Here is a 25,524-nt window from a genome sequence, read left to right on the forward strand (position 1 = left end):
TGGAAAAGTGGGCTTATAGGTACCCTGCCTGAAAAAAAATGCAGCTACGCTCCTCCAAACTGCCAGTCACTTACTTATTTTTGCCTTCGAGCGAGCCTGAGAACCTCCAAAACAGGGCCAGAACCTTCCTTTGGCTTGTTTCTTCTGCTCTCACCATGGATGCTCTCCTTTAGAGTCGACTTTCTTTCTTGTTCTGCTCGATTTGGCAACAAACCTCTACCCACACGTTCTCTGCGGACCCTTTGGTTACAGAAATTACCAAGACACACTTCCAGTTTCAAGTACAAAACAGAACCGAAGCCAAACGCTAAAATCTACCCCACGTGCATGCCAGCTTCAGACATCCACCAGAACTTTCTGGTAGTAATTTTTTTACCATCAGAAAGAACAAAAAGCCAAAGAGTGCCAAAACTGCATTTACCAAGAAGGACAAGCATTTCACTTTCTCGTCTCAAAGTGATTTGAACCAATAAATATCCGTGCTTTAGCCAACGCCGAAGCGACCACCATGCGTATTTCATGTAAATAAAACTGGCCCAATTCCGCCAAAATTGTAATGCCACGGGCATTTTTCTTGCTGGCTACACTGATCTTCGCAAGCGCTTGCCCCAGCGCTCCTTCTCTTCCCCTGCTGGTACAGTCGAGGCTGAGTAATGCAAAAAATCAGCGAACTGCGGTAGAAAACTAAGTCAAGGAGCTACTTTTAATCCAGGCGGGTTCAGCATCTGGACTGCCAACGCAGCTCAGAGTCTGGCAGGACATAGATAGGGAGTATCAGGGGGTCAGTGTTTGGGGACAGGGAACGCTGAAGCTAGCCCTGCTGCTGCAGAAAACATCAGGTTTAACAGGAACACTAAAAATAGACCTAACTAGTATGTAAAACCAGTTTCAGTGCCACGTAATGCGATCTCTAGTCCCGGGCAAGCACTTACTTTTCTTCTTATCAGAGAAGATAGGGAATTCTCTGACCAAATGTTTTTTTAAAATTGGAAAAGAGCAGCTTCTGCGAAAGCAGTCATTTTCTTGACAACGTGCTGTACCTAACCCACGCAGGTATGATCTCCGGGCGCAATCACAGGACATCTTGCGCAGCAGAAGACCTGTGTTTGTCTCCCCCTTCGTTAATGTACGCACCGTAACGAGATCCACCGAGCAACGCCGAGAAACGTCCACTCCGAAACAAGCAGCGACCCAACGCTCAGGGTAAAACCACCGGGTTGATGTCTGACCTGAATCCCACAGAGCTGAGCTTTACCCGTCTCCTGCACCCACCACGAGTGCCAAGCCCCTGGGCTGCTGACTATTCTGCACCACGCAGGCTTTCTTGCATTTAAAAAAAAAAAAAAAGCAAAAACGTTGTTTCCACGCAGAAAGGAACGTGTTTTACAACTATTTTTGTGTCATTCGCGCTCCCGCCTGCTCCGTCTACCCAGATTAACCCCAGTTAAGGGGTGCACGCAGCTTGGCGAGCTGTGGGACAACTTGGGGGGATGATCTGGAGGCAGAATTGTGCAAAACCGGTGTGGAAATACCATTTCCACCCCCTAAAGCTGCTTCACAGCCCAGCGGGGCGGCACGGCCGCTCCGAAGGGGAAACAAAGAGGCCTGCCAGCCTTCGCCCTGCGTGTATGTCGTAGGGAAGGGGCCGTATGCCATGACCCGTTTGTATTTCCACCTCCTGCTCCTGAAGGGCACCTGCAGGGACAAAACCCAGCTCCCAAGGACGGCCCCAGGGCGCGTGCGGTGCAAATCCCAGAACCGACCGCAGCTTTTCCCAACCATTTCCAGCACACAGCCGCAAGCGGGAGGCGGGACAGCCCGTGGCTTCCCCGAGAAGCCAAGGTGACATTAAAAAAAAAGGCTTTTTTTTAATGGGTTCGAAGGCCTGCAGGAGGCTTGGGGCTGGCGTCCTTAGGGCTGAGCAGGTGCCTCCATCCGGGGGCTGCTGCGGAGGGACCCCAAAAAGGTCCCTGGAAGGGGGGTGTTAAGGGGTCCCGGTCCCTGGAAGGGGGTTTTAGGGGGGATAGGGGGGTAAACACGGATGGGTTTACCCTTCCCGGAGGAAAGGATGGGGCCGGTGTTAGGGATGGGGGCCGGTGGAAGGGATGGGGGCCGGTGTTAGGGATGGGGGCCGGTCCCCGCTCACCCGTGGCCGGCCCTCCGGCCGCCTCCTGCCGCCTCTCGCCCATAGCAGCCGGGGCTCTCCCCTCTCCTCGCCGCTCCGCTCCGGCCCTGGCCGCTCCTCCGTTCCTCGCCGCCGCCGCCACCACCACAGCCACCATCGCCACCACAGCAGCCGCCGCCGCCGCCGCCGCCGTCACCGCCCGCCCGGCCCTCGGCACGGCTCCGTCCTCGGGCCGGGCGGGCCGGCGGGCTCAGGGGGAGCGGGGCGGCACGCGGGGCGGGCGGGCAGCCGGCAGCCGCCATCCGCCGGCCCCAGGAAGGGGAAGGGAGGAAAGAGCCGGCCGAGGGCGGGCCGAGGGCGGGCGGCGGCGAAGTTGGGGAGGGCTGGGGGTGGAGGGGGGGGGGCGGGTAAAAAAACAGAAAGTGAAAACTGAACCGGAAAGACAGCGCGGCCGCGCCCGCCGCTTTCCTCTTCCCGCAGGTCACCGCCGGACCGAGCCGGGCAAGGCACGGCCGCGGGGATGCGGGTGCTGGGCGGGCTTCGGCTCAGCCATCCGTCAGCCCATTGCCCCGAGCCGCTTGGTGCCTTCGCTCAGTGCCTTCCCTCAGCCCCCCGCAGCTTTCTCCGAGCCCCTTCCCTCAGCGCCTTGGTGCCATCACTTAGTCCCCCTCAGCCCCCTTGGTGCCTTCCTTTAGCAGCCTTCCCTCAGCCCCCCGCAGCCTTCTCTGAGCCCCTTGGTGCCTTTGCTTAGTCCTCCTCAGTCCCGTCAGCCCCTTCCCTCAGCTCCTTCCCTCAGCCCCCCGCAGCCTTCCCTAAGCCCCTTCCCTGAGCTCCTTGGTGCCTTCCCTCAGCCCCCCTCAGTCCCCTGATGCCTTCCCTCAGCCCCCCTCAGTCCCCTGATGCCTTCCCTGAGCCCCTTCCCTGATCCCTTCAGCACCTTTCTTCAGCCCCTTCCCTGATCCCTTCAGCACCTTTCTTCAGCCCCTTCCCTCAGCCCCCCACAGCCATCCCTGAGCCCCTTGGTGCCTTCCCTTAGCAGCCTTCCCTCAGCTCCTTCCCTCAGCAGCCTGGTGCCGTCCCTCAGCACCCTTCAGCCCCGTCCCTGATGCCTTCAGCACCTTTCTTCAGCCCTTCTCTCAGCCCCTTGCCCCTCAGTCCCCACCTCATGTCCCGGGGCCTCTCCCTCACCTCAGTTCTTCTCTCATGCCCTCAGTGCTTTTCTTTGGCCCTTGGTGCCTTCTCTGGTCCCTCTTCAGGCCCACCCCTCAGGGCCTTCCCTCATCCTTTCAGCGCTTATCTTCAGCCCTTTTCTCAGCCCCTTCTTTCACCCCTCAGCACCCTCCTTCATCCCCTCGTCCCTTCACAAAATCATAGAAAGGCCGAGGTTGGAAGGGACCTCTGAACATCATCCAGCCCAACACCCTGCCGAGCAGGATCACCTAGAGCACGTCGTGCAGGATGGCACCCGAGGCGGGTTTTGAATATCTCCAGAGAAGGAGACTCCACAACCCCTCTGGGCAGCCTGTCCCAGTGCTCTGTCACCCTCACAAAGAAGGGCCCCCTCATATTGCGCCGGAACCTCCTGTGCTTCAGTTTGTGCCCGTCGCTTCTCGTCCTGTCGCTGGGCACAACTGAAAAGAGACTGGCTCCATCCTCTCGACACCCTCCCCTAAGATGTTTATATACATTAATGAGACCTCCCCTCAGTCTTCTCTTTTCCAGGCTAAACAGGCACAGTTCTCTCAGCCTGTCCTCGTACAACAGGCACTCCAGTCCTTTAATCATCTCCGTAGCCCTCCTCTGGACTCACTCCAGTAGCCCCATGTCCCTCTTGTACTGGGGAGCCCAGAACTGCACACAGTGCTCCAGGTGGGGCCTTCTCTCATCGCTCCCTTCATCCCCTCAGCCCTGTCCCCGCTGCTCCCTGTCCCCACGCCCCCAGGTCCCAGGGTGGCCCTGGGCCCCGCTCCGCAGTGTCCCCGGGGAAGGGGTCCCCATGCCGTGGGGTTGCTCGTTTGCCCCTTTTAAACAGGATTTCCCCCAGCGTGTTTCAAAGTGCCTGCTCACCGCCAGGCACTCGTGGTTTTAGTTCCTCTTGAAAACGAGGAAAGCTCCCCTTGAAAATAAGGAAGTGTGTGGCCTGGGGCTGGATTTACTCCAAGAATGAACATTTAAAGAGAGAAAAAAGAAGAGATAAATAATCCAGTTTCCCTCCACTACCTGGGATCACAGAAACGGGCTGCGGGGCTTTGTTCTCACTCCTCTCTTCCCTTGCTCTGTTCAGGCCAGGCTGTGTCTCTACCAGCTGTTGCAATAGGTGGTGCAAGGAGCAAGGTGAGCTGGGCTCAGCCGACCGCCTGCGCAAAGCGTTGAGCAACCATCGTGCCGTTGGGGTGCCCCAGCTCTGGATTAACTCCGGTTTGGGTGTATTTTTACACGTTGGGGTAGTCACAGCCTCAGCAAAGGGAGGAAAAAAAAAAAAGAAAGAATAACGAGGTGATGATGTGAGAGCCCACTTGGCATTCGCTTAGTAGTCAAGGCGATGCTGCAGGTCGTTAGCATGCTGTTGAGGTAATTACGCCATCTTAACGCCTCACCGCCACAATAGCAGGGAGTGCAAGGTGCTATTAACCAGTGAAACGAAGGTGTGGGGAAGAGTAAGGGATTTTTCCAGGGTCCTGCAGTCAGCGATGGCAATCGTGCTCTGACCGTGTAGCAGCGCCTCAACGATTTGCCTGAGTCCTCCTAGGTCCTACTGACACGTCAGAGACTGGAATTCTTGTTGGTGTTGCTGGTCCTGGATGTAGCTACCCAAGGAGTAAGAAAAAAAGGCTTTCCACGTCCCCATGCTGCAATATTTGGGTCATATGTATGCACGTTTAGTGTCCCCAGTTGTCCCACGAGGGTGGAAGATGGACAGCCCCGTGTAACCGTGGGCCTTGCTCTAGGAGACAGGAGAAGGACCCTGAGGTACCGCAGCAGCTGTAAGGAAACACAGATCTATAGTATTGGGAATTATTTCTGATGAGGAAAATTAGGATTTGTGGGGTGAGCTCCTTTCTCAGTGAGTAGTTCCCATTTCGTGTTATGAAAACATAAGGAATTCGAGGGATAAGGAATTTGTCGTCAAGGAATTTGATGGGAATTTGATAAGGAATTTGTCATCAGTTTTTGGTGGGGGAGAGTAATGACTGGAGCCTCTAGGAGGTCAGGCACCATTCCTACCTGGGGTTTTTATGTCAGTGGCTCTTCACACCTCTGTAAGAGGAAAGCCCATGGTCTGACTTTGGCGTGGGCCTATTTCCTGGCAATTCACTATTTTGGCTTCTTTGAAAGAATGACTCATAACGTTTTCTCTAAAATAAGGAAGTAGTCGTCTGAAGATCTGCTTCCTCTTTTATTCAGAAAAAAAAATATGAATGATACATGCAGATGCTGTCAGTCATTTCTTTCTCAGAAGAGACAGAAAATAGTTGCAATGAAATGAATCAGCTGGGAGGTGGAAGCAGCAGTTCCTGAAAATGATAGTCGCCTCCCGTGTAAAGACAACAAGCCAAAGATAAAGCAAATAATTATCTTTGAGATCATTATTGACTGTGTGGGGTAGCATTAGCATTCCCAGCTGCTGTGTGAAGCGTACAGACCCAGCCTGCAAACACAGAATGGCGCAGGACCCGTGGGCTCCCTCCCTGTTTCCTGTCGTGTGTAAATCTTGGGACAGCAGATGACACAGAAATACAGGGAAACACTGAGTTTTTCTTTTATAGGTGACAGGAAAGAAGATAAGCTTGGCTTTCGCTTTGTTTCTGAAGAAAATGAAGCTCATGATTGTGCTATTTCTATCTGTCTCTTCTGTTAACTTTTGAAGCCATCAGCTGGTTTCAGCCCAATTTGGCAGTGACATGGTGGTTTCATAGGCTCCATTCTTCAATTTTCTAGAAAATCTGTGGCCTGCTGGATCACCCTCTTTGTCTCCTGCCTGTGAGAGCACCCAAAGTGCGAACTGCCCACTTGGCTGCTGCAGAGGGAATCCAGATGGGAGGAGGTCGCTTGTGGCTGAAGGTAATTCTAAATAAATGTTTGCATTTGCATGGACCTCAAAGCCAAACATGTTGGATACACTGCACCCTACATCTGGCTGGCACTGCTGATGCCCAGTGTTATAAATTCCAGCACAACTGCTCTTTCACTGGCACAGCTGTCAGGACAGATTAGAGCAGGTCTTAGAGATAAAATGCAAATACATGGAGATAATCATGGGTAGCTTTTGGGAGTGTGCTGAACTACCTGGTGGTCCTCTGCTGTGGAAACTTAAAGTCAGGTATGTCCAGTGGGGCGAGGGTGACTGCAGAAACGCAAAGGAACTGCAGGCAAGCAGCTGGAGCAGAGAGAAGAGGTGAAATGAGGTTCTGTCGCAGTGTTTTAGCATAATTTTATTTCAAGATGAAGTTTCCCCACCCAGGGGGCGCTTCCAGGAATGAAGCAGAGCAGGATTCTGCCTAACATTTTGCACAAGTCTGCACCAAGAAGTTGCCTGGTTTTGGACAGAAATGAGCCTCAGCCAGCAGCCTCCCTAGATGCAGCATCACCAAACCAGTTTGGAGAATTGCATAGGCCCCCGTGTCTGTTGTTTGGGCAACTTCTGATATGCAGTGGTAAAATAGCACATTCAGTGACATTTGGCTTGGGAAGTGTTGGCTCAGGACCTTCACTGAAAGAGAAAGAGGGGGAAGAGAGCTTGTGGACTTGGTTGACCTCTTTGGTAGCCCGTTATGTTTGGTCAGTCCTGCTGGTACGCCCAGTAAAAAACTTCATTTCTCTTTTTAAAATCATCATGGAAAGTTTGTGTGAAGACTTCTGGGCATCTTAGCAGGGGTGGGAGCAGGCAGCTAACACATCAGTGGCTGATGCACAGCAACACAAAGGTTGAGCCTTCCTGGTTTAATCCAGGTGGACAGAAAGAGCTTTATTTCCACCCATTTCTGCTCTACTCCCTTTCTGTAAACGAGTGTTGAACCAAACAGCAAGGAAAAAGGTGAAACACAAAGTCAGGCATTTCTTGACCCCAAAGTCTACTTTATTCAACAGTGCTGTGAAGTGTGTCATCCATCCCTTATAATGCTGTCTTGCCACATCCTTCACTCAACTCAGGCAAAACTCCCACAGTCAGTTTGGGATCTTGCAGCAAGAGAACCAAATTTTGCCTAAGATCATTAATTTTTTCATCCTTTCATTAAAATATTAGGGGAAGTCCTCTGAAACACCAATGAAATGCCACCTTCAGCTCTGTACAGATCCAAGAGTCCTCCAGCACCGTGGTATGTGTGTGTGGCTTCTCTGAGCATGAGTGTAACTTTAATCACCTGGTTTCCAAGTCTCTGGTGATGGACTGGGATCAAATTCAAAGGCTTATTCCACCCCAAGAAATAGCTGATTAAGTCTTCTCCACTGAACTCTTCCTTCTTATGAGCCCAGCAAAAGTTTACCTTGGTAGGCCAGCTCATTTTCCAAGCCTACCGATGCTTTCAAGAGTCTCTCATCTCTGAGGACAGCCCAAATAACTCTTCACCTCCTGACACGCCCAACACATGTTGCTTCTTGCTTTCGTTGGAAAATGCATCGTGTTTTCATTGTGATTAAATTCCAATATTTGCTTGTGGTGTATTTGTTTAGTGTACGACTACCGCAGTAAAACACAGTTAAGATTTTCAGTTTCTAGATTGATTTATTTTTGTGTTTGTTTTTTTTTTTTTTTGGCTATTTTGGTGTCTTGCAGCTTCCTAAGAAACCAACTTTTTGTTCAAGTTGTGGTGACAAACATTTGAGTAATTCTAGCAGCGCTGGGAGAAACAGAACTGAAGTTGCGAAAACAAACAAACAACCCCCTACAAAAGCCTCTGTCAAAACCCAGCTTGCTTTATGGTGTTTTCATGACTATAAAACCACACACTGCACACAAGGTCCAGTCAGGAAATGAGTCAAAAATGATGAGTGCAGATTAACATTTTCAGTGATGAACAAGTGGTTTTTTTTTCAAGTCTCTTCACCATTTTTTCCCTTTTTTTTCCAGTCATTATCGATGTAGTTTCTTAAAAATTAATAGCTGTGCTGCTTACCCTATTATTTGCAATGTAAACCTGGCAATCTCTGAAGACGGAGTGTTTTATGTAGTACTTTATAAACATTATTTATTACTTCTTACCAGGCACACGACTGGAGCCAAGGGGACACAAGCTCGTTCCGTGACCAAAATGTTACTGCTTGATCATGGCAAAACGTGAGGCTACGTGTATGAGACTCCAGCTCTTCTAAACAAAATGTCTCTTTCCTCTCTTAAAATAATCAGCCCTGTAGTAATTAAGCAGAGGGAGCATTTGCAATCACTGTTATTATCTTCAGAGTTGTAAACATGCTTCAGAGCTGGTATTTGCTGGAGTAGGTTGTACCACTGTTATTGCAGGCTATCTGCAGTTGCAGGGAAGTGACGTTTATAGTGGATTATATTCTCCTAGATGGAAATATAGATTGTGTCCATGACCCTCCCCAAGAACTGCTTTTATTCCACTCTCGGTGATTTCCAGCCTCTATCTCCTTCCACACCATCCTGCCTTCTCCCCAGCGAAGCGGCGTGTGAAGCTCGGGAGGTGCTGTGTGCTGAGCCACGTCGGCCCATGCAGCGATGCTTAAACCCTTCCCTCAGGTACTATAAACCAGTCATAGTCATACTTTACGGAGGAGAAAACTGAGGAAATGAGTGCTTTGCTGGAGGCCAGATAAGAACTTTGTGAGGCTAGAACACAATCATTCCTAGCCTTTTGTTCCAACCAGCTGCTTTCAGGTGTTGTATATACATGAATATGTTTTAAAATAGGAATACTTATTCCCGATCTTTTTAAACTGAGGTAGACACTGTTTTTCTCTTCACTTTATTGTCTGTATCCCAATTTCTTCATCTACAGCTGATCAACCCCCAGCCCCGTTGGAACTGCAGCTGGGATTACACACAGGTATTAGCAGAGCATGGCCATTTCTGCTGGCACTACCTGCTGTTCTCTGGTGCTAAGCAAAGTAGTTTATCCACTTAGTGTCATCCCTGGACAAACCCTGGGGCAAGAGGTGAGGGAATTTGCTTGGTTTTCCACAATCTCTTCCAGCCCTGCTTGCGTTTCGGTGACAATGAATGGAATGTCAACTCTTTGCAACTTGAAATAACGACTGGAGGCCCTGATAAATCTAAAACCAAGTTTGCAGCTATCACATCCTGCCTTTGGGGCGGAACGAATGGCTGCAACTATGGACAGAAAGGATAACATCTCATGCTTTGTGAGGTCCCATCCTGGGCTAATCTTTGCGCTGTTGCAGTTGAAAGGAAAGCATTTTAAGTTTTATGTTGTTAGTGCAAACACTTGATTTTCTTATTAAGTGAAAGTGGGAGCAAGCCCGCCTCTGCGCTGAATGCAAGTTTCTCACTGGACTTAGTTCTTTGTCCTATAATGCAATTTTTATTTTTATTTTTTTCAAAATTAACACGAAAACATCCACTGCTGGAAAACATAGATGTTTCTTGTGGTGTTTGTTCCCTACCTAACCATCACAAACCCAGCTGGACCCACGGCCTCACACCTCTCAGCTGCTTTCCTGTCCAAGTGGGGAACAAGCCCAGGACAGACTTCCATTTTACACGAGCAGTCATTGCAGAATAGTAAGCAATAGATTCTTTTCTAAAAATGTCTTTTATTATTTTTATTTTTTTATGGTTTCAGGCTATGCTGCTGTGGTTGGGAGGGGGAAACAGGTGTTCTTCAGTTCGCAGTCTACCCTGAGCACAGCTCCCAGACAGCTGGGGAGCGCACATACAAACCTGTGGTGGCTTTACCCAGCTGGGCAGCCGAGCTCCACCACCGCAACCACCCTCTCGCTCCCCTTCCTCAAAGGGAAAGAAAGAGAAAATAGGATGGAACGGGCTGAAGGGTTGAGATAAGGGCAGGGAGATCACTCGACAGTTGTTGTCACAGGCAAAACAGACTCAGCACAGGGAGGTTAATAAAAGTTGCTAGCTATTACTAGCAAGCTTGTTGAGAAACAAACAAACAAACAAAAAAAGACGAACTAAAAACACCTTCCTCACATCCACCCTCTTTTACATCCTCCCCCGAAGAGGCACAGGGGAACGGGGAATGGGGGCTGTGCTCAGTCCCTGACGCTTCGTCCCTGCTGCTCCTTCACGGTCCCTCTCTGCCCCTGCTCCAGGTGGGGTCCCTCCCGAACTGATCCTGTGGGGGTTTCAAGAACTGCTCCCACACGGCTCCGTACCACAGGGTCCATCCCCCAGGAGCAAACTGCTCCAGCACGGGTCCCCCACGGGCAGCAGCTCCCCCCAGCCCCCCTGCTCCTGCCTGGGCTCCTCTCCATGGCTGCAGCTCCGGCCCGGGGCCTGCTCCTGCGGGGGCTCTCCGTGGGCCGCAGCCTCCTCCAGGCCACATCCACCTGCTCCACCGGGGGCTCCTCCACGGGCTGCAGCGTGGAGATCTGCTCCGTGTGGGACCCATGGGCTGCAGAGGGACAGCCTGCTCCACCAGGGGCCTCTCCCCAGGCCGCAGGGGAACTGCTGCTGCGTGCCTGGAGCACCTCCTGCCTCCTGCTGCACTCACCCTGGGGGCTGCAGGGCTGTCCCCCTCGCTCTCCCAGCTGCTGTAACACAGCATTTTTTTTTTCCCCCTTTCTAAAATCTGCCCTCACAGAGGCTCAAACAACGTCACTTAACGGCTCGGCTCTGGAAAGCAGCAGGGCCCTCTGGAGCCAGATGAAACTGGCCCTTATCTCCCATGGGGCAGCTGCCGGTTTCTCCTCAGAGGCCACCCTTACAGCCCCCGCCGCCCAAACCTTGCCTCACGAACCCAATACGAAACGCAAAACGGGTGGGCAGAGGAAAAACACGACCAGCAATTGCAAACGCGTGGCTGGACGGGTAAATGAAGGAATCTGCGGAGTCCACCCTCGGAGGGAGCGCCTCTCCTTGTGGATCTGCTCCTGCGGAGGCTGGTGCGAGAGGGATTTTTTTAATGTGTTTTTAATCTATTTTCTATGTCTCCCTGTTTACTTCCTCCAGCGATTTGTGAAGAACGCCGGGAGAAGACTGCGAGAGGGGGAGCGCCAAGGGAAGTAGGACACGCAAGACAGCCGAGACGCAGCGCCTCTTTCAAGACGTGGATGTAAATGAGAAAAGGTCGGCGACACTGTCGCGTGGCGGGTGTCCAAGCTGCCGACAGCCGTTGACGGAGCGCGGCCCCGCTAGCAAATGGAAGGCGGCAGCGTTCGGAGCGTGCGGCGCCTTTCGGAGAGCACGGGAAGCAGGGAGTCAAGCGGCATTTCGCAGAGCTGCACCCAGATTTACCTCCTCACCCCCCACGGCCGCCAGCCCACGGCTCTGGTTTCTCTTTCGGCAATTTGCTTCGCCAGGGCAAAACAAACGTACGGGCGCCAAGGCCTCCTCCGAAGCCCTCACGGAGTTACTCAACCACCTAAATAAGCCGGTGGGAATTAGGGCAGCAAATGCTTTGTATTTTTGGCTGCGACTACGCAAGTGCAGGGCAGGGAAGGGAACCTCACGCTCAGAGGAAGGAGAGCCACGGATGAATGGCAGATAACCGCACAGCCCGGCTTCTTTCTCCTCCATCTCCGGTGCAAAGAACAGTGATTTAGAGACGGAGCAGGAGGAGAAGGTAGAAGGTGAAGTCTGTTTATTACCTGGCTCTCCGGGCTTAGCCCTGGACGATAAGCTGGGAGAAGCAGAGAATAACGTGCAAGGATTTAGGGCAGTGCCATTTCTATGCGCGTTCCCAGCGTGACGCGCACGTTTGGCTCATGCAGTTCGGGCGCTGAGGCTTCTCTCCTGCTCTGCAACCCCGTGTGGCTGCCCAGCGATTTGCTGATGAGCTGCAGTCGCTGCACAGGGCTCCCGAGCCGAAAAAAGCGACATGCTTGAGCTGTGTCCCTGCAGCGGGGGAGCTGACATTGCATTTGCCTCCTGCGACCCCAGCAATTTGTCGGTGGTTTCGTCAGCCGGCTGCGCGGCCGTTCTCCGCAAGCTCTGCTGCTGCCTCCGTGCGGGCACAGTCATTTTGGAAGCTTTAAAATAAAATATTTTTAGGAATGCAAGCTTACCCCAGCAACTACCCCGAGAGGGCAGAGATCTGGGGTAGACGGGGCAGAAATGGTAAGGGTGCTCCTGGGTGAGGTGGGAACCGAGGGATTTCAGGGTTTCTTTTCAGCTTTGCTCCGGTTTCTTTTCGAAACCTTTGCAAAAACCGCTTCGCCTTTCCGCGCCGCCGATTCAGCCGTGTCGTCTGCGTGTAAATTTGGCGGGGCAGCCGGTGACCGCCGCGCGCGCCCAGGACCCAGCGAAAGGGGCGAGCTCACGCCACGTACAGGCGACCGAACCCGGCGGCGGCGAGGCCAGGAGCGCGGCGCCCCGCGCTGCACGCGTGACGTGCTGTTTCCAGGAGGTGACCCCAATCAGCGACGTGACCACCGAGGAACTTGCTCTGGGCCTGCTGGCTGGAAGAGCAGCTCGCTCGCTGCCGCGACCGCTGCGTTTTAAGCACCGCGCCCCGGTTGCCCCAGTTCTTCCCAGTCCAGTCCCCTCCGGCAGACCCCAAACCTCTCTTTGCTGCAAGGACCCGAGTACCCCGCCACCAGTGTCGCCAGCAGCCCCTCTTCCCACACACCAGTCCTCCCGGTTCCCCCATCCCCACGTACCGGTACCCCACACCAGTTCCTCCACACATACCAGTCTCCCTACATCCACGAGTCCCCCACACCAGTACTCCTTCTCCCCCCACCCCATTACCCCTTCTTCCCACACCCCCGTTTCCCCAGTCCCCCTTTTATCCATGCACCAGTACCCCTCCCCATCCCAGTTCCCCCAGTCCCCTCCCCACACATCCCAGTCCCCCCCTCTCCCCCAACCCATGTCCCCCCTCCACACACCCCAGTACCGCCCACCAGTTTCCCCAGTCCCCTCCCCCCCCACCAGTCTCCCCAGTCCCCCTTTTCCCCCATCCCAGTCCCCCCCCACACCCCAGTCCCCTCTCTCCCCACACCAGTTCCCTCAGTCCCCCCAAGTCCCCCTTTTTCCCCCACCCCAGTCCCAACTCTCCCAACACCAGTTCCCCCAGTCCCCCTTTTCCCCATACCCCAGTACCCCCTACCAGTTCCCCCAATCCCCCCTCAGTCCCCCTTTTCCCCCCACCCCAGTGCCCCCTCTCCCCACACCAGTTCCCCCAGTCCCTCTCAGTCCCCCCAGTCTCCCTTTTCCCCCCACCCCAGTACCCCCCAACCAGTCCCCCCAATTCACCCAGTCCCCCTTTCCCCCCATCAGTCTCCGCCCCACCCCAGTCCCCTCTCCCCACCCCAGTTCCCCCAGTCCCCCCAGTCTCCCCAGTCCCCCTTTTCCCTACACCCCAGTTCCTCCCCCAGTTCCCCCAGTCCCCCTTTTCCCCACACCCCAGTACCCCGCAACCAGTCCCCCCAGTTCCCCCCCAATCCCCCCCGTCCCCCTTCTCCCCCTACCCCAGTCCCTCCCACACATCCCAGTCCCCTTTTTCCCTACACCCCACTTCCCCCAGTCCCCCCCAGTCCCCCCAGTCCCCCTTTTCCCCACACCCCAGTACCCTACACCAGTTCCCCCAGTCCCCCTCCAGTCCCCCCAGTCCCTCTTTCCCTCCCCAGCCCCTCCCCACACTCCAATCCCCCCCAGTTCCCCCAGTCCCCCTTCCCCCCCCGCCCCCAGTTCCCCCAGCATGGCCACCCCCCCCGCGAACTACAACTCCCAGCAGCCCCCGGGGCGGGCCCGGCCGTTTCGTTCCGTCCGTCCCCTCCCGTTCCGTGCCGCCCCGTCCCCTCCCGTTTCGTTCCGGGCCGGGCCGGGCCGGGCCATGGAGAGCCCCGTGGGCAGCGGCTCCCTGCGGGGCGACATCAGTGCGTGGGGTCGGGGGCTCTGCCCCGGGGGATTTGGGGCTGGTCTGGGGGATTTGGGGCTGGTTTCGGGCTGGTTTGGGGGATTTGGGGCTGATTTGGGGGATTTGGGGCTGGTTTGGGGGACTTGGGGCTTTTTTGGGGGACTTGGGGCTTTTTTGGGGGACTTGGGGCTGGTTTGGGGGACTTGGGGCTGATTTGGGGCTGGTTTGGGGGATTTGGGGCTGGTTTGTGGGATTTGGGGCTGGTTTGGGGGATTTGGGGCTGGTTTGTGGGATTTGGGGCTGGTTTGGGGGATTTGGGGCTGGTTTGGGGGATTTGGGGCTGGTTTGGGGGATTTGGGGCTGGTTTGGGGGATTTAGGGCTGGTTTGGGTCTGGTTTGGGGGATTTGGGTCTGGTTTGGGGGATTTGGGTCTGGTTTGGGGGATTTGGGGCTGGTTTGGGGGATTTGGGTCTGGTTTGGGGGATTTAGGGCTGGTTTGGGGGATTTAGGGCTGGTTTGGGGGATTTAGGGCTGGTTTGGGGGATTTAGGGCTGGTTTGGGGCTGGTTTGTGGGATTTGGGGCTGGTTTGTGGGATTTGGGGCTGGTTTGTGGGATTTGGGGGTTTAGGGGGGCTTGTGGGATTTGGGGCTGGTTTGTGGGATTTGGGGCTGGTTTGTGGGATTTGGGGGTTTAGGGGGGCTTGTGGGATTTGGGGCTGGTTTGGGGGATTTGGGGCTGGTTTGGGGGATTTGGGGGTTTAGGGGGGCTTGGGGGATTTGGGGTCAAGGGGCTTCTTGAAGGAAAGGGCTGGGAGGATGCTTGTGGGGAGCCATCGCTGCTCCCCCACCAACACACGTGCTGGAGGGATGTAGGGCAAACCTTTAATTAATGCTGCCGGAGCTTTTTGTCGTTTTCCCGGTCCCGTTGGTGACAAAGTGACACTGCCCGGTGGCAGTCCCAGGGCTCGGTCATCCTTGGGGCTTCGCAGAATGCAGGGGAAGCCCCACTGGAGGCAAAACGCCCTGCTCAGGAATATAGGCAAAGGGCACGAGGGGCTCACGAGTGAATAAAAAGGCACGCGCGTCCCGTGTGCCTTGAAAATGCCAGTGCCCGTGCTGGTAAAAGGGCCGTGTTTTATAGTGCTGCCCGTGGTCGTGCCCTATTATTCGGTGTTTTGAAAGAAAAAGGCAAATCAACCCCAAACTGTAAGGCTTCTGCTCATCTCTGCCCTTTCTCTCCCGCTCCACAGCCGCGAGTAAAAACACAGCTTGGAGCTGGGTTTTTACAGGCATGCGTTTGAAGGAAGAGGAGCTGTATTTCGAGGGCTGTTTTGCCAGGAGGGGCTGTCACTGGCCTGTATGCAAGCAGGCCGCTCCTAAAAAACCCTGCTTTTTGCACGGTGTAGAGGCACACGTTGTTACGGAGAATGGATTTCTCCTGCTGAAGGTGAAACTCCATCTGACTGTTCTGTGCTTGTTGCTGACGAGCCAGCAAAGCGCATCCGGAAGGAGATGCTCTTAATTCGTGCTGGGATGCGAAGCCTGGGCTTGTCCTTTGTGGGTGGAGGTACCTAGGGAAGCGTGCCTAAGCTGCAGACTCTGCCTGTCGAAGCTTCTGGGAGGGACCGGTGCTTCTGGAAGGCAGTTTTTAGGTGAATTGGAGGTTTCTGGAGGTGCCTGTTTCCAGTGGTTTTAGATGGAGCCACGAAGGACGGGGCTCCTAATGCTAAATAGCTGTGGGCTCGCTGGGACGAATCCGGACCTAATTAAACGCTGCTAGGGGTCTGTACGTGGATGAAAGTTTCAAGCAAGTGCTGCAAAGCATTTCGGAAGCTGTAGTGGAGTGCAGCGCTGTGAACAGTCTGAGCGAGGGCTGCTCGATGCAGAGCCCCCAGATGCAAAGCACCACGTTTAAAATCCCGTGCTAGGCTGGGGGGGCACGGCGAGAAATAAGCTTCTTGTTCCCAGCTCTGTCTTCTGGCTGCCGTCCCTTCCAGCGGAGCTGCCTTTCTCCAGCTCAGAAACCCGTTTTCTCTGCGCGTGCGTTTTTAAAAGTCGTTTATTCCTCCTCTGCAGGCTTCTGGGCCGACCGGACGCCGGTTCACGAAGCGGCCAGGCGGGGAGAGATCCTGCAGCTGCAGCAGCTGATAGAGAGCGGCGCCTGCGTCAACGCGGTCACCTACGACTCCATCACCCCGCTGCACGAGGCGAGCCTGCGGGGGCAAACGCAGTGCGTCAAGCTCCTGCTGGCCGCGGGAGCCCAGGTGCGTGTTCGGGTGCGCTCCAGCTGGAAACCAGGCCCCGGTGCTTGGCTTCGTGCCGTAGCGTCCCTGCTGCAGCTGCAGCGCTCTTGCCGCGCTCTCATCCTGCGCTGAGGTCAAGAGGATCCTGGAGCACTTACGTGTCGTTGGAGGGTCTTGGACTAACCTAGAAAAAAAAGGCTGAGGCTGCTTCATTGTGATGTCTGAATTAATTTCTGGGGTCCGGATTCACTTTGTCTATATCCAGGCTCTTAATCTGTGAATTAAGAGGCAGCTTTAGTCAGTCTGGGCTTTCCTGGCAGTCAGCAGAGGGAGGGAAGCGTCTTCAGGAGGTGTTTGGGCTTGAGGAGGACTTAAACAACTGCCTGGAAGTATTTCTCTGTCCCCCTCTCTCCACGCTGACAACTGACAGAGCCTGGGGTGACTACAAATCTAATTCAGGTGGCTCAGGCATCCAAAGCTATCCAGCGTGAACCAAGGCCAGAAGGGGAGCAGGGCGCATGTAGATTCTCAAGGGGATTTACGTTTATTCCTGGGTTTCTTCTCTTATTTCGATTTTGTTATGCAAGCAGAAACCTGCCAAGGAGTTTTCTGGATGTAGCTGGAGTCTGCTGCCTTCAGTGCCTGGTGACACGTCACGTCCTAAAGGTGGCTGTCCTCAGAGCACCCGTCCTCAGACCCTGTACCCCTCCTCGCTGCGAAGTCAGCCGGTTCAGCCGGAGCTGAACTTTGCGCTAGCGCAGGCGGGGAGTGTTTGTACATCGCGTGACGCTGGCTCAGCTGCAGAGCTTGTAGCGTTCAGCAGGAGAAGCGTTAGGGGGGAAGTTACGTCCTGAGCTGTAGCAGCTACTCGTGATATCAGTGCGTGTCTGCGCCCCGCGAGCGTTTGCAACAGCACCAGGCAGGCTGCTGGCGGTATCAACCAACTTCTCCTGAGCTCAGAACAGTTCTTGGGTTAACAGGAATAAAAACGAGGGTGCTGCCGCACAGCAGCCTGTGGGTATTTAACGTTTCTTCTGCCTTGAAGGTGGATGCCAGGAATATCGACGGCAGCACCCCGCTCTGCGACGCCTGTGCCTCGGGGAGCATCGAGTGCGTCAAAGTGCTGCTGTCGCACGGTGCCAAGGTGAACCCTCCCCTCTACACAGCGTCCCCTCTCCACGAAGCCTGCATGAACGGTAAGCTGGCCTGAGCCTTGCGCGGTTGTTTGTCAAAAGAAAACCACAAAAAAAAAACCAAAAACCCAGCTACCAGAAATCTTAAGTTGGCTGCAAGTCTGTTGTTGCTCACCGGATCACCGGGGCTTGAAAACGTCCACCTTACACACGGGCACAGCTCCCTTGGAAGAAACAATGCAAAGCGCAGGGTTGTTGGGGGAATAAAGGCATCCCTCGTGCTGGGGGCTTTTATCCCACGTGACAGACGTGGCACCAGATCCTAGGCAGATAAAACACCGCCTTGCCGATGCTCTGTTAGCAAACCTGGAGCCGAACTGGCTGCTTTGCCCTTGCAAGCAGAGGAAAATCGGCCACAAGACTCTTTTAATCAGGCAGTGCTGTCACAGGCCCCTGTGGTTGTCGAGAGCTTCTGGCGCTGCCCAGGTGGCAGCAGCAGAGGCTGGAGGAGGCCGTGAAGGGAGGTAGTGCCAGGGCTATATAGAATATGTATAGAATATATAGAATAATGTCCCAGCTGGAGCGTGCCTGCCCCTCTCTGCTCCCCCTGTCTTCTCCTCAGCCGCTTCTGGACATTCGGACCTGAGTTGTGGAGCAGGAGCCAGCATCAGGGATGGCTGTGAAAGCAGCAGAGGCAGGGGGAGCAGCAGAGAAGTATTTCAGAGGGGGTATTGCGCACACAGCTGCTGCTCCAAGCCCTCAGGCTCTTTCCCCGTAGCAGTGTTGGCAATGTGAGCCATCCTGAGCTGGCCACCCAGAGCAGGAGGAGTCGGGGGTGATCTCAGCAGCTGTCCCCGAGGATGTCCCCGAGGTCTGCCCAGGGGAAGGCGTCTTCCTGAACTGCTCTGCCGTGCAGTTAATTCCGCCCCAAACTGCCACTTGCACGGACGCAGCAGTGGGAAAGCCTGGAAGTGAGACCAGCAGCGTCCTCGTTAGGTGATCGTGACCAAATCTCCGTTATTTTGTGCCTGACTTTCCTCCACATAAGGCGCAATACCTCCCCTCCCATCCCACAGCGCGAAGACAGCATTTATGGCAAATGTGTAGGAACTCAAACACAGAGCTGTCAGCTCCTGCTTCGTTTTTGCTTGTTCAGCCTTTTTCCTAAGACTCTTAATGATGGTGAGCGTCTGTTTTTTCTTAAGTCACATTATTAACGTTGGAAAAAATAAGGCTGGAGTGGTCCTGAAGGTGAGCTAACCCACCCGGGGCGCATCCAGCCGGACGGCCAGCCCTGCAAACCGCAGGCTGTTCAGTGCCAGCCCTTGGATTCAGGTTCGTTTGACCTGATTCCCTGCACAGGCTGCGAGCTCTAGCTTGCTGCCATGCAGTTGTGACATCCTCGGGCTCTGTTCTCAGCCTCCGTCCTGCAGTAAAACGTGTTGGTTCGCAAGCATTTGTGTATTTTGCATCCGCCACCCCAAATATTGACCAGGCTGCTCGTGGCTCAGGCCGATCTCAGCGTGCCAGGCGCTCCCACCTGAGCCGGATTCTTTCTTTTGACTCGGGTCCTCCCTTCCCCAAGGTAGCTCAGAGTGCGTGCAGCTCCTCATCGACGTCGGTGCCAACTTGGAGGCCCACGACTGCCATTTCGGGACGCCCCTACACGTGGCCTGCGCCAGGGAGCATCTGGACTGCGTGAAGTTGCTGCTCAAGGCAGGTATGGCAGCCGCGGGGTTTGCTTTGGGGCAGGCAGCATACGGAGGTCCCCACGTGCAGCATTTCCCTCCCGGTGCTCTGCAGCGACATTCTTGTGCAAGAACTCACTCATTCGCAGCATGACGTAGGCAAAACCTTCCACCTTTGTCATCTTTAACTGAGCAAAGCCTAACGCTTAGGCAGTTTTAGCGGATGCCTGTCAGTATCCAGTTCAGGATGACTCCAGCGATATTTTCACTCTCCTATTTTAATAAAAATCAGAAAGCTTCACCCCCCCGGATCAGCGTTCCAGCAATACCAGCTGGCGTGCGTGCGTTCAGCTGTGCTGACGTGTTCGTGCGGCTTTGCATAGATGTTAGATGTTAGCGTTTGATGTTGTACAAAAAAAAAAAAAGCAGAGGTGAAGTCACCTCATGCCTCTGGGAGATCTGCTTAGCGTTATGCCTAGAGGAGTTTGCTGGAATTTCGAGCCAGTGCCGTGTGCTCCAGCTTTCACCTCCCGGTTTTCTTGCTGCTAATTTGCAGGGAGCTCGGAGCTGAGCTTCTTGTTTTTTTGCCCGTGCTTACCAGGAAGTGATTTGGCCCGGGGACGATTTGTTTTGTTGAATGTTACTCGTCTAGAAATTAGACAGCTAAGCCAGCTTGTTTTCTATCCCTCCAGTTCCCTGTCTTGGGCACCCATCTTCAGATTAGACTAATTGATTCCCGAAACACGCCTAACGTTTAACTCCATTAACTCTGAGGAGCGTGGCGAGCTCAGATGTAAATACAAGAGTCAGCTCTATGAACTTGATGAGGTTCAGCTCACCTGTACCGAACAAATCAGCTGACAGGGAAAACGTCGCGAGTTTTGGAGGTATTAGAAAGACCTTTTGTTGTCAGCTTAGAAAAGCCCAATTTGCTTAGCAAAAATACCTAAGCAAAGCCTCAGTAATGTCTGCTGGTGAGCTTCCGCAGCTTGTGAGCTTGTGTTTCTGTTCAGACAGTTAACAGGGAGGTTCCTGTTTGCCTCGAGTGTGAGCGCTCCGTTGAGATGACCGAAATGGCTCTGCTGGTTTCAGGCAGCGCGGGTTCAGGACTTCACGCTCAGCAGCTTATTTACCTAGTAACGTTGACCAAAATCCTTTCTCCACAAGGAAAACATAAAGCCAGAGAAGAAAACTCGGGCATTGCCAGCCCTGAGAACTTGTTCAGAAGTTTGGTTTCCTGCTTGTGCTGTTTTGTTTGGATCTCGTTCTAGCCGCTCGTACGTGTGTTAATAGCATTTTTTTTTCTCCACTTCAACCACTCCTTGCATTTGGGTCAAGTGAGGCTTTCGTAAACAGGTTTGTTTTTCTTTCTGGTCTCAGGGGCAAACGTGAATGCTGCTAAACTCCACGAGACCGCCCTTCACCACGCAGCCAAAGTGAAAAACGTGGATCTGGTGGAAATGCTGATTGAATTTGGAGGAAACATCTACGCGAGGGACAACCGAGGGAAGAAGCCATCGGATTATACCTGGAGCAGCAGTCCCACAGCAAAGTGCTTCGAGTACTACGAAAGTGAGTGAGATACGATCCCCTGCCCTGGGAATTCAGTGGCTGCCAGCTCCATTGCACCATATCAAGATTCTCAGTCCACTTTGATGTGTAGACACCTGCTCATCTTCCTAGGAAGGTTTAGAGTTCTGCGTGGTAAACGTAAGCCAGCTGGCTGGGGGCTAGCTCTGCTTAGTTGTGGCTGAATGACGGAGGTAAGATGGTCCAGATCTCGCCCTCGCTGAATTCAGGTCCCTCTCGTGTATCAGCGTGAGCATTTACGCTTTGGGGCCTTGAGTCAGATCAAGGAAATCACTGTTTCAAACATCAGTGAAAATTTGTTCTGTACGAGGCAGGGAACGTGTTAAACCTCAGCTGCATCGGCTGGCTGGTTTTGGGGGAGACGTTTGACTGAGGTTTGAGGATGACTTCAGGTCTTCGAGGGACCTCAGAGGAGAAATTCACAAACCCTTCTGGACATCTGCACACTGCTGCTCAAACCCAGAGCACTGCAGGATCCTAAAAATCTTTTCTAGCTTTACAATTCTTTGCGCAGCGAGCACCTCACAGCCCCTTCTCTCTCTCCGACTTCTGTTCTCTGTGTAGGAGTCCCTCTGAATTATTCATCGCTTTCAAACTGCAGCAAAGCGTGCTGCGCTGGCTGCTGGGTGAAGAGGCTGAGCCTTACAACGCCACAAATACTTGTTATACCTCGCCAGGGCTTCCTGCCCCCTCGGCTCAGCTGGCAGAGCCGCATGCGTGGCTGCTTTTTAACGCAGACCGTCGTAACAATACTGCGCTAACTGTAATAGGATTTTTTGTTTTTTATTTCAACTTCCGTGGTTAAATTCAGGACTAGAGCCAGGACAGACGCAGATCTTGGAGGCTGGTGATTGTCGAGGCTGTGGGGGCAGGGATAGGAGCTTGGTAGGTCCGACAACATCCAGAGCAAAGTGCCCGATCCTGACTCCGCGCGCGTGTGCATCGACGTCGGGGCTCGAGGCTGTGGGTTGTATATACCTGAGTACACCACTGCCGAAGCTTAACCCGCCATCGCTAGGGGAATCTCGTGGATCAGAGCAGATAATTCGGTGCCCGGGGGCCTGGCTGCTGCGGGAGGTGCTTGGAAAGCAGCGACGGGCTTGAGATGAGGGAGGGAGCAGTGCCGGGCGGGCATCGCTCTCCCGGGAGGTCTGCGCGCTGCGGGGAGGCCGGCCGTCTGCTGAGCTGCAGCAATAACCCTGCCTCCTCTTTTTCCTCGTTTTAGAAACGCCCCTGAGCTTGTCGCAGCTCTGCAGAGTTACGGTGAGGAAGGCTGCCGGGCAGCGGGCGCTGGAGAAGATTGCCAAACTAAACATCCCTCAGCGGTTGATCCAGTACCTGTCCTACAACTGACAGGGCTGAAGGTGACCGGGAAGGACAGTGGCTTTAGCTCGCACAGCATGAAGTATCCGTCTCTTTCTCTTCTACCTCCCCACGAAGAAATGAATTTTAATTTAAGCAAAACCCGATGTAAATAGTATTTATGAGGCAGCGCTTCACGCCCCTCCCTCTTCTCCGTGAGCGCTTGTTCGGGCAGGGACAGGCTCCAGGCAAGGTGCAGCACCGACCTGCAGTCCCAGCCTCTCCCAGGGGGATCCGTGAGGCTGTCGCCGCGTTCCAGGCTGCAGCGCTCGCTCTTGGCACGGGATTAGCCTCGCCTAATTTTAGCCGTCTCTATCCTCAACGCATCTCCGGGTGCTCTAGCCAGGCTCCCTTTGCAGCCAGCGGAGAGAAATAGATACTGGCCGAGCGTGATTCATGTGTCCTCTTTTAGAAGGCCGCGTCAGGACGCTACGCGGCGCCTTTGGAGCGCCTGTCTCCGCTGCCTGCAAAGGGATTTAGAGGTGATAACCCTCGGACGCGGCCGTCTGTGCTTCTGAAAGGGGAGCTCAGGGAGCCTCAGGGTTAATAACTCGAGCGAGAACCACCTCCTGCCACGGGACAGGGCTCGTGTGGCCTGCGTGCCGCAGCTGGAGGCGAATTAAATCCCCAGCTAATCGATCCGAAGGCACTGCAAGCGGTAACCGACCTTCCCTGAACTTCAGCGGGCTTTGGCTCGGCACCGGCAGGAGGGCACCCCCGTGGCACCCACCCGCGTGTGAGAGGCAACGGCAGGGCTGGGTTCGGGGGTTTCTTCTCCCTGCTGAGTTTGTCTCTTGCTTCTGGCGCCTCTCCAGAGGCTGACAGCGGGAGCCAGCCCCGGGTCGGGTGCTGTGAGCTGTGCTCACGTCCTCTGGCTCCAGCAGGCGCCGGTGCAGCTGTGCTAGGGAGATTTAAACCTCCGGGGTGACAATTCCGTGAGCAGAGCCAGGATTGTCCTCGGCCTTCCAGGTGGGACATTGTGTCGCCGCAAGGCAGCAACCTCCGGGAGATGTAGGACAGGGATGAAGCTCCCTGATGCCCCCGTGGCGAGTCGTAGCGCTGCGATGACAGCAAATTCCTCCCCCGAATGACAGCACGTGTTCGGAAATCCTCTGGCTAAGGTGTCCAGCTAACTCAGGGCTCTCACCCTCCTTCACACCAGGAAGTCATGCTTGTGGATAAAAGGCAGCTCGCCTCCTGCCCGCTGCTTCTGAGCCCTCGTGCACCCCTGACAGGGCTCAGCCTCACAACGAAGGGGAAAATATTGTAAGCACAGGGTTAAAGAGCTGCCGTGGAGCCGAATGCACTTTAATGTTGACCACTAAATTGCTTCGTTTTTTTTAATTTTTGGTTAGGCTCATTCCCCCCTCACCCCTTTGTGTTTTTTTTTATTATTTTTTCAGTGTGACATCGTGTAGAACTGGCACGGGAAAGCTTTCGAGGTTCTGCTTTTTATAGGACTGTCTGTCTGTTGCTCTATCTGGGTTTTTGTGTCTGAAATACCAGAAATGTGAAATTGCCGAGAAGCTCAGGGAAGCTCTGGAGATGTTTGTTGTGGGATTCACCCCCGTGTTTGTTAGGATAAAGGTTTTGTATTGTATCTGTCACCAAAAGCTTCCTCTGCCCAAAAACCCTTGTCTGTACAGCTCAATAAGTATTAGGAGAGCACCCACCTTACGGTAATCCGGGATGGAAACCCGTCCCCTTGGTTCAAACTCAAATCCCTTGTTAGGCTGCTTTTTCAACCTTGCCTGAGCTGTTGAAATAATGAAACGGCCGAGTCCACCTTTCCAATGTGAACCAAACCCGAAAGGCTCTTCCAGCAACCGAGAATAAAGCGACCAGTTCCCTTCTCTGTTATCTTTCTTTCCTCCCAGTTGCCTCGCTGATAGGTTCCCCAAGTTGGTGTTGGTTTTGATTTCTCTCTAACCCTAGGAGTACATTTCCTGGAGCTGCTCAGGCAGCCGCGATGAAGCTTTTAACGTGCAGGCTCCCCACTTCGGCAGCAGCCGTGCGGCTTGGGAAGGGCAGTGGCAGCTGCCCCCAGGAGATTCCTCCTGCGGTTATTTTTGCGCTGCTTGGGTTTCATTTCTCTTGCACGGGTAAGAAAGGAGGGCCCGGGGCGGGGGGGATTTATCTGCTGCGAGTCCTGCGCAGCTTTCCCCCGCGATTTATCCTCTGGCCAGGGTAAGTGATGAAGGACTTGGAAGGTCCCAAAGCCCCGATTCGCTCTGGGTTTATAGGGACAGGCCAGGGCCGGATTCCTTCGGTGTTTCAGTGGCAGCCAAAGTCCCCGTGGGTTTGCAGAGGGGTTGGGGGTCGTCAGGGACGAAGGAGGCCGTCTGCATCCCGGCTTCTGTGAGACTCCTCCGTTGGCTGCTGGGGCTACAGCCTTCGCTTTTGTTTTTATGTCGGGTTCTGGCCCGTTATTCGATTTCCTTTAATCCAAACGTCAAACAAAGGTGCGAATCCGGCGTAAACGCACCCAAAGACCCCAGGCCAGCCCTGCTTCCACCCGTCCATCCCTTCCTGGGCTCCCAGCACCAAGGGAGAGCCCCAGCCCCAGACTGCAGCTACGTTTGGCGTTTCAGGCCTCCTCCCCTCTCCCGGGGGCTTCTTCTTCCTGCCCTCCAGCCTCGTTACGGGTCCGGCCGTCCGAAATAACCCCGTTCCCGTCACATTTGGGAAGTCCGGGTGCGAACAGGGCCTGGCCGCTTCTGGCACAGCCCTGCCCCGCTTGCTGCTGGCCCCGCTCGCCAACGCTGGCTCGCCGGCGGGGGGGCTCGCTCCCAGCAGCTTCCCTCAAACCTCGTGGAGCTGGGCCAGGAAAAACGAGGTGTGAGTGAAGCGGGGGCCTTGGGAGGAAGAAAGCCTCGCCGCCCCGCGGAGTTCACTCCTCGTACCGCTGCTTCGCCTGGAAAAGTCAGGAGGGAGCCACCCTTCTCCGCCCCGAATGAAGGGTTTGTGCCCGCGGCTGCAGAGGGGCGCGGAGAAAACGTTGCTGAACCCCGGCGTAAGGAAGCAGGGGGAAAGGAGAGAGTGCAAACAGGGTTTCGTGCTTTTTATTTTTATTTTTTTTTTAAACGTCTCCAGGGGACTTGGCACAGCCAGCGAACAAAGCCCTCGGTGTCCCTTCAGACGTGGCGGCCGGAGCCGAGCGAGGCAGGCGTTGCGGCACGCCGGGAGCAAGCGCGAGCACGAAGCGCCTCTCCCGCCGCCCCGTGTGAAACCCGACGAAGCGCCGGAGCTGCCGGGCGCGCACCTGAGCTTGCTCACGCCCCGTCCGTTCATCGCCTCCCTCCCTGCTGCAAGGGCACGAGGCATCTTGCAGGCGCTTGCGAGGAGACGGCGCCCGTCCCCTGCGCCTGGACCCCCGCTGGGTCTCTGCCGGCTCGTGTTTGCCGGGCTCTGCCCCCCCGGCGC

At 54.6% G+C, this 25,524-nt stretch overlaps 2 protein-coding genes and 1 long non-coding RNA gene across 9 annotated transcripts in view; 2 read left to right on the plus strand and 1 right to left on the minus strand.

Annotated features, from left to right (window-relative positions):
- TASOR2 (transcription activation suppressor family member 2) overlaps positions 1–4,400 on the minus strand; it is a 41,137-nt gene extending 36,737 nt beyond the window's left edge. The window contains exon 1 of one of the 6 annotated variants that reach the window (XM_080578294.1): positions 4,346–4,400. Coding sequence is in view for 4 of the 6 variants with exons in the window: in XM_080578295.1 (XP_080434421.1) it covers positions 2,147–2,427 (281 nt within the window). In the remaining 2 variants the exon portion in view is untranslated. Of the gene's footprint in view, positions 1–70; positions 247–2,146; positions 2,475–4,345 lie in introns of those variants that run through there. The other 5 variants (XM_080578295.1, XM_080578289.1, XM_080578290.1 and 2 more) reach the window with 5 other exon arrangements.
- On the plus strand, positions 1,319–8,322 carry LOC308188937. Its single transcript, XR_013945887.1, has 3 exons — positions 1,319–1,842; positions 6,065–6,187; positions 7,371–8,322. It is a non-coding gene; the product is annotated as an uncharacterized lncRNA (long non-coding RNA).
- A 5,653-nt stretch (positions 8,323–13,975) lies between these two features.
- Positions 13,976–23,954, plus strand: ASB13 (ankyrin repeat and SOCS box containing 13). Of its 2 annotated transcripts, XM_080579857.1 has the most exons (7): positions 13,976–14,104; positions 16,162–16,349; positions 17,374–17,524; positions 19,047–19,177; positions 20,317–20,434; positions 20,530–20,721; positions 21,965–23,954. In XM_080579857.1, the coding sequence occupies exons 1-7, from the start codon at positions 14,062–14,064 to the stop codon at positions 22,090–22,092; spliced, it is 951 nt and encodes a 316-aa protein (XP_080435983.1). In that variant the 5' UTR covers positions 13,976–14,061; the 3' UTR covers positions 22,093–23,954. The 2 variants fall into 2 exon arrangements, with proteins under 2 accessions (XP_080435983.1, XP_080435984.1); XM_080579858.1 differs by lacking the exon at positions 20,317–20,434 and having other exon boundaries at positions 19,047–19,181.
- The last annotated feature ends 1,570 nt before the right edge of the window (positions 23,955–25,524 follow it).

This window comes from Anser brachyrhynchus (genome assembly GCF_964034855.1).
Source record: "Anser brachyrhynchus genome assembly, chromosome: 1".
Taxonomy (NCBI): Eukaryota; Metazoa; Chordata; class Aves; order Anseriformes; family Anatidae; genus Anser; species Anser brachyrhynchus.

Excerpts from the sequence above, each read along its gene's own strand:
- ASB13 (XM_080579857.1), top strand. The coding sequence starts at position 14,062 with ATGGAGAGCCCCGTGGGCAGCGGCTCCCTGCGGGGCGACATCA. Across the intron at positions 17,525-19,046 it reads CCACGAAGCCTGCATGAACG|GTAGCTCAGAGTGCGTGCAG; the intron begins GTAAGCTGGCCT and ends CCCTTCCCCAAG. Across the intron at positions 20,435-20,529 it reads TTCTAGCCGCTCGTACGTGT|GGGCAAACGTGAATGCTGCT; the intron begins GTTAATAGCATT and ends TTCTGGTCTCAG.